This window comes from Hibiscus syriacus, unplaced genomic scaffold, assembly GCF_006381635.1.
Source record: "Hibiscus syriacus cultivar Baekdansim isolate YM2019G1 unplaced genomic scaffold, ASM638163v2 tig00117048_pilon, whole genome shotgun sequence".
In the NCBI taxonomy this organism is placed as follows: domain Eukaryota; kingdom Viridiplantae; phylum Streptophyta; class Magnoliopsida; order Malvales; family Malvaceae; genus Hibiscus; species Hibiscus syriacus.
The window spans coordinates 742,351-749,623 of NW_024063538.1; the positions used below are offsets into that span (position 1 = coordinate 742,351).

General features: G+C 35.5%; 1 protein-coding gene across 1 annotated transcript; it reads right to left on the bottom strand.

The window, feature by feature from the left end:
- Positions 1 to 1,979: 1,979 nt before the first annotated feature.
- Positions 1,980 to 4,423, bottom strand: LOC120197672 (transmembrane emp24 domain-containing protein p24delta3-like). The gene is made up of 4 exons (XM_039199111.1): positions 4,091 to 4,423; positions 2,901 to 3,113; positions 2,233 to 2,309; positions 1,980 to 2,160 (listed from the first exon to the last, which is right to left on the bottom strand). The coding sequence occupies exons 1-4, from the start codon at positions 4,316 to 4,318 to the stop codon at positions 2,016 to 2,018; spliced, it is 663 nt and encodes a 220-aa protein (XP_039055042.1). The 5' UTR covers positions 4,319 to 4,423; the 3' UTR covers positions 1,980 to 2,015.
- Positions 4,424 to 7,273: the final 2,850 nt, after the last annotated feature.

Consider the following 7,273-nt stretch of genomic DNA (forward strand, 5'->3'; position numbering starts at 1 on the left):
GGTAAGTCCTTATGGACTTGAGGCACTCCCCTCAGGCGGGCACCTACGCTTCGACTAGGGTAAGACCTTATGGACCCAAGGTGTTCCCTTATATTGACACCTAAGCTTAATGGGCCTAGGGTAAGTCCTTATGGATGCAGTTCTGGGGGAACTGTATATTGGTGCTCGATTGAAGGGTTTTACCATGGTTCTAAAAAATAATTTTTAAACTGCTACTGTTTTAAAAGATCTGTACATTTTCATTGGTTTTGTGGGAACACACTAGACACCCTATTCTGATCTCCTAAACATGGTTCTCTAACGTTCTCTCTGAATGTATGCTTCATGTCTTTTACTACCTAAAATATCAATGAGACCTCCGCTCATCAAAAAAATCAATAAGGAAAATTTTGCTTGCCTATTATATGCATGCCATTCAGCATCACTTGGTAGTTTTGTATTACTGAGCTTTCCAAAGCTCACTATGTTACTCACTATTTTATGTTAAAAAAATTGATTCAGTGCAACTATCGTTATCAGTAACTCCACCGGCGTTCTTGCGAGTACGGTGCATGTGTTTAGGGGGCATATAGATGGTATTATGTTTTTATATCCGAGTTTGAAACGTGTATGATTTTAATTATGTTTGTAGTATATGAATGATTTTCTAAACTTGTATTTTAAGTATAATTTGTTTTATGATTTTACACGTTTTAACAGAAATTTTAAATTTTTCAGATTTTTACTGTGGGTCACTCTAGTGGCCCTAATGTGACACCTCAGATCGAATTGGGTCACCCACATCGGCATGTGGATGTTTTAAGGAAAAAGTTTACCAATATGGGTCATGCACGTGGACCAATGATAAGTCAATGATCTCATTTGTACATCAATTACAATTAATTATGCCTACATCTTGATGTGTATTTTGATTGGGTAACAGTTACCCAACACTTGTGGGGTGCAAGCTTATTGGACAATTCATCTCCAATTTATCTTATTTTGGCTTAATTGCAAATTGGTACTTGTATTTTTAAGTTTGTACTAAATTGGCACTCAGTGATGATCACGATGATATGGCTTAATGATCAGGAATGAAACTGGGATAAAAAATTGAGAGAGACAAAGACTCATTAAGTATTTAAATCTGAAGATGGGGAAGGATAAAAGTTTTATTTGATTAATATTTACACTAACAAGGACTTAAAATACTATTCTACCAAAAAAAATTGAGCGCCACACCTCTCCCATCAAACAAATGGCTTCGTGTCTGTTAATAATGCAGTAACACGTGGTGATGTTTACGACGTGGCAATTTTTAATTGATTGAAAATTATTTTTTAACGAAAGTCACATTTCAAGCAAATTGAGAAAATTATGTCGATTAAATCTTTTATTTTTTTAATTATAATTAATTTAACATAAACAAACAAGGAATTTAGATAAAAAATTAGCTCAATGGATTAAATGGGATTGAAAATTCAAAAACAATTTGGTTTGACTTGAATTTTACAAGTTTAATGGTTGATTTGATTGATGGACCTACTTTTGACCCTTTGGCCTTTGGATACAACTGTTTTATCAAATATATATATATATACTAATAGATATATTACTTGTTAACGATCTAATTCGGATCAAATATTACACGAGTCTATTAAGGATGACCCTCCTAAACACTATTACTCATTCACAATACTATTATTCGAATCTCTTGCTTTACTTGAAAGACTTGAGCACAAATCATCAACCTTAGAGTTGAACATGATAACCTAAAACTAATTTCGCAAACTCGAAAAATTCGATCTGAGTTTCAAAAGTAAAACTAAATTGAGCTTGAACTCGGCTAGGTTCAGTTAAATTACAACACTAGTCCTATATCCAGCATAATTGAAGTGTCCGGAAACTAAAGCAATTATCATAGTATTGTAATGTAATCTTAAAGTTATCAAAACTTTCCTTGGAGAACATACATGAAAAGAAAAGAAAAACAAGTTTTGGAATTTTCTCTCCTACCAATCAACGTGTTTAGAACTTCAGATGAGCTTCTTCTTTTGAAAGTATTGCTTCAAGTACCAAATTTGCAGACTCGAAGCCGCAATGCAAATACCCAAAGACATGACACTGAACCATGTGACTCTAGCGTTTGTGTTCTCGCTTGTAGCCCTCATTTCCGCTTCTCTGCGGCACACACATAGGGTGTTAGCTTACTTTTTAAAACAAGCTTAAACTTTGAGCAAGCCCCAAGATTACCTGTCCCTCAGATAGAGTAAGTTCTCGTGAATGGCCTCCACTGCACCTTCGAGTTTCCTCAGCTCGAGCTCAACACCCTATATGTAAATAAGCAATGGAACACAAATGAATAATAGATGGGAAATGTATCGAAAAAAGAATATGAGATAACATTCAATTGCAATTTAAATATAATACCATATTCATCTGGTAGTCCAATTCATTTATTTCTTCAGAAACCAATTTATTAAGTCGTTAAACCAACAAAACTTATCAAATGAATTCCAAGATCATTCAAAATGTTAGACTCAGCAATATATAGTTCCTAGCTTTGGACATGCAAATGATCATTCTATCTGCCTAGCCTGACAAATTCTACAGAGCAAAAAGATGAAATGAAAAAAAAATACTAAATTCTTTTTGAGCAAAAGCTTATTGGTATAGCTTGTGGTTTACATAAAACACAATCTTGTGATAAAAGAGCTCTTTGGTGATCTTCATACCAGCAGCAATAAAAATCCTCAAGTTCAACCATCTCAAAAATCATTTCGAACCAACATTTTAGTCAACACTGGGACTAGGAGAATGACTGTAAATCCAAAATTTCAAACCATTTCATACCCATGGTTTCCCTTCTAAATCTGAAGTCCCGAAGAATGATTAAACTAGGAAAGAAAAAAAATTCTCACCTCAATTTTTTCTTTTCTGGCCACTGACTCCCAGTCTTTAGCTGCAATGCCAGTTTTCCAGTCAATGTTGACGCTAAGTTCTCCAGGTCCTTGGTAATGGCCCTCGGACCAGAAACATGCTAGGTAGTTGCCAGCCTCCTGAGTTGTGAATGCAAATTGACCATGGGTCACATTCTCCTTGTGATGAAGATTGTTCCCATAAGGGGATGTCACCTATACAATACAAATTGGGAGTTAGAAGTTTGCTGCAAGTAAATTACGCTAAACGAGGTGTCACCATTGGTGTTTACAGTTTCCATTTCAGAGATGCAGATCATATTGAAAAGATAAAGGGTAAAGCGACATATTTACTCTATGAACTTGGAAACATTTCCCAACTTGGTCCCTGAACTTTTGGGTCCACATTAGTCCTTGAACTTGGATATTTGGTTATTTTGATGACGTGACACACTAAGATTGTGTCATATGGCATAGTATTAGAGTGTCACGTCATCTAAAGGACTAAAATGGGAAAACTTACCAAATTAAAGTATTAACATGGACCCAAAAAAAGTTCAGGGAGCAATTTGGGAAAATTTTCCTAAATTTAGGGACTAAATGTTGATTTATCCCAAAGATAAACTACCGAGCCAGCAGTGATCTAGTACCTGTCTGGAAACATGGTACAGTATCCTACAGAGTAAATCTGGGATAAAGAAGCAAATTCCAGAAAATATAGGGACAACTTCAGTGTTGGCTTCATTACATTTACAATATCATCCCTAAATTTCCATCCTTTCAAAATCAAATGGTTATTCCACAAATAATAACTTTGAGATAGCGAGTCAATAGTTCAATCTAAATACCAATGGATTCTAATCCAAGAACTCCATGCAGGTTCTTCCATAATTTGCTAATTCTTCATCTCATAGCTAAAATGATAAATTAATTCCCCTAAAACAAAATAATTCCTACGTCTACATCGAAAACAAGCTATTTCGAGCACAACATTAACAAATCTAACCATTGCATCTAATTTGATTTAAAATTTATGAACTGTTCCTACTTTTTTCTGAAATTCAAAACTATATTAGTTATTATTCATTCGTCAAAATAAAGGAATAAATAAAGCGATTCAAAACTAGTCAAAGCCTAACAATCTTGTCCTAACAGATCGAAATTGGGAACTAGGGGCAAAATCGGAAATGAACCTTGACAGAAATGGTATGTATGTGACCGTGATCCTCGGTAACAACGACGTAGTCAGCCAAAACGACGACGTTGCTCTGGATTTCCTCGGAGACACACTTAGTTCCGGTCTGAGGAACATTCAACCATATGGCGTCACCTGCCGGAACATTACTCAAACCACACAGCAACACCACGAACACCGCCGACCGGAACATCACCGACCGCCTCACGTCAGCCTTCCCCGGCATCTGTTTGGCGTTAAAGATCTGAGAATATGGAATTTGAGGAAGATTGAATTGGATCTGTGCTCTTAGACTCTTAGTGCAGGGAAACTGACAACGAGGCTAGGATTCAGGCTCTTGTCACTTGATCTATTGTTCTTTGAAGGAGAATAATAAAAGAATAAGCTTTGACTACTATCACATCATTAAATAGCTATGCTCACAGGACAAGTTCGGTTGGGTTTGGGTGGTTCAGTCGAAAACCGGAGCATGGGCCATTGGAAGGCCTTTGCCATGACCCCATTATTGGGATAATATAACTTTTAGTCCTTAAATTTGGAAATTATTTTATTCCTAAATTTTGTTTTGTCAACATTAGTCCCGAGCTTGACAATTTTTTTTATTTATTTTCAACCCTTTATGTGATGTGTCAGTTTGATACTTTACCATATGGAAAAAATACTCAGTATCAAATTGAGACAAAAGATTAAGTTTAGACAGTAAATTGAACAAAAAATTCTTAGAAATAAAATAAAATTTAGCTACCAAATATTATAGTAAGGAAAAAAAAAGAACAAGGGTAAATAAAATACAATGCTTGACCACTTAAAATATAAAAAAAAACATCTGATATATGAGTTGCGTAAACTGTAATCTTATTTATTTTTAATGTTACTTGCCCTATTTAATACTTATTATTTAGAATTTATGATTTAATAACCATGAATTAGCATAGGATTATCTTTTTTTTTCTCTCTTTTTGAAAGAGAAAATGAGGTCGTGGCTAGTACATCAACCCCTTATACAGGTCCATGAATCTCTCTAACCAAGATAGGAATCAGACTATCTGGTGGTGAGTTGAAAACAACATAAGAAACATCTCGCTCAACATGAAACTTTGCTAGTAGATCCGCAGCTGAATTTGCTCCTCTTCGGATGACTTGGAAGTCGACACTCCATGCTTTATTGCATAATATAGCAATTGATCTAGCCATGTTATGTGCACTTGACGGAGAGGAGGGAGAGAGCAGATTGTAAGTATCCGTATTATCCATCTAAACGACCACCACTCTTTCGAACCCATTTGCCCATGCCAACTTCAAGCCTTTAAAGACACCCCAGAGTTTCGATTGAAGGACAAAAGTGTGACCCAACTGTTTATTGAAACCTGAAAGAAAATATCCTTCACAATCTCTAAGGAGACCTCTAGCCGAACCTAAATTTGTAGAAAGGGAAACGGCCCCGTCTGTGTTTAAGCAAATATCTCCACTGTTCGGGGGAGACCATTGAACAAATTCTTCAAGTGGGAACAAAGCAACTTCAAGGGATGAAGAAGGTGCTGCATAAACTTTAGCCCAGGTGAGACTTGTGTAGATTAAACACGAAAAATCAGTGTTTGTACCTTGAAAGAGGAGGATATTGCGTCGTTTCCAAACTTGCCAAACAAACGACGAAAAAAATAATATTCCAGGGGCAACCATAACGTGCGATGTGTCTCGATGAATTTAAGTTTATCTGAACCCAATCAAACAGAGGAATATCAAAGAAGTCATTACATGGAAAGAACTGAATGAACGAGGACCACAAGGCACGTACCAAAGTGCAATCACGGAGAATGTGCGAAGTGGTTTCAGATGAGGCATTGCAGGCGGTGCAAGCTGGATTCTGGCTTAGATCCCGGCGGCATCTGTTGTGGTTTGAAAGAATTTTGTCGTTTCTAACATGCCATAGGAAACCACGAACTCGTTTGGGGACAAACTCCAAATAAGCTTCCAGCGCTAACCATTATCATTCCAAAGCGGTGAGGAAAGATGATTGTAAGCACTCTTTGTATTGAAAATTCTCTTGGATCCGTCTATCCAATAAACGCAATCAGGTCCAAGGGTTTGATGAGGAGGTTGAATGCTGTAAAAATATGGGAGGGCTGAAGCCGTCTATTCATAATGATAACACACATGAATGGCAATTCAATCTATTTATTTCAAATATTTTCAACATTAGATCTAAACTAAAATTTAATGACTAAACTAGTGGTTAGACTTGTGTAAATACTTAATCGATGCAATATTGATTCTTTGGGACTCGATTAGAACTTCTTGAAATCTAAGGGTTAATTTTAAAATATGAGTGATAGCTTTGGATTTTTTGAAATTATTTTTATATTAATTTTTCAAAGTTTGCCAATATTTTGCAGTGTTCGCTCTCCTGTGAGATCTTTTCACGTTAACATAGAGAACTTATTCTATAATGTTTCAATTTTTAGATAAATAAAATGTATACTATCAAAAAATTATTTATAACGTTCGTTTAAATAGTTATTTTAATCCTTATTTTTTTACGTGTTTTGACCCTAATATTTTATTTTAAGTCAAAATACTTTTAACGTTTGATTAAATAATAATTTTAATCTTTATTTTTTTTTGGAGTATTTTGGCACCAATATTTTATTTTAGGGCCAAAAACTATATTTTGTAGCCTCAATCATTTGTTTATTGACTAACAGTTTTCATTCACGGATTAACATTTTTATTCCAAAATCAAATGTTGAATTGAAAATACTCAAATAAAAATAGTGATAAAAATAATTATTTAATCAAACGTTAAAGACATTTTTTTTGGGTATGCCATAATTATAGGACAAATCATATTTTTTAGATTTATTTTATTTTTATTTTATAATATTAGAGCATCTTATTCGACGTTTTTTTCAAAAAATCACCGGTGATCGGTATATTTACAGATCTAACACCGGTCAGATTATATTTCCCGATCTAACACCCGTAGCAGTAAAGCGCGCCCTCTGCCCCGCACTATATGTTGATTTGGTGCCACGTGGCGTATAGCGCGCGCCCTGAACCGCGCTATACGCTGACTAGGTTACACTTGGGGTATAGAGCGGCCTTGATCCACGTTATACGTCACGTAGGGGTATAGCGCAAATTAGGGGCCGCGCTATACCTGGTTATCTGACACGTGGGTATA

Excerpts from the sequence above, each read along its gene's own strand:
- LOC120197672 (XM_039199111.1), bottom strand. The coding sequence starts at position 4,318 with ATGCCGGGGAAGGCTGACGTGAGGCGGTCGGTGATGTTCCGGTCGGCG. Across the intron at positions 3,114-4,090 it reads TACATACCATTTCTGTCAAG|GTGACATCCCCTTATGGGAA; the intron begins GTTCATTTCCGA and ends TGTATTGTATAG. Across the intron at positions 2,161-2,232 it reads TTACTCTATCTGAGGGACAG|AGAAGCGGAAATGAGGGCTA; the intron begins GTAATCTTGGGG and ends TGTGTGCCGCAG.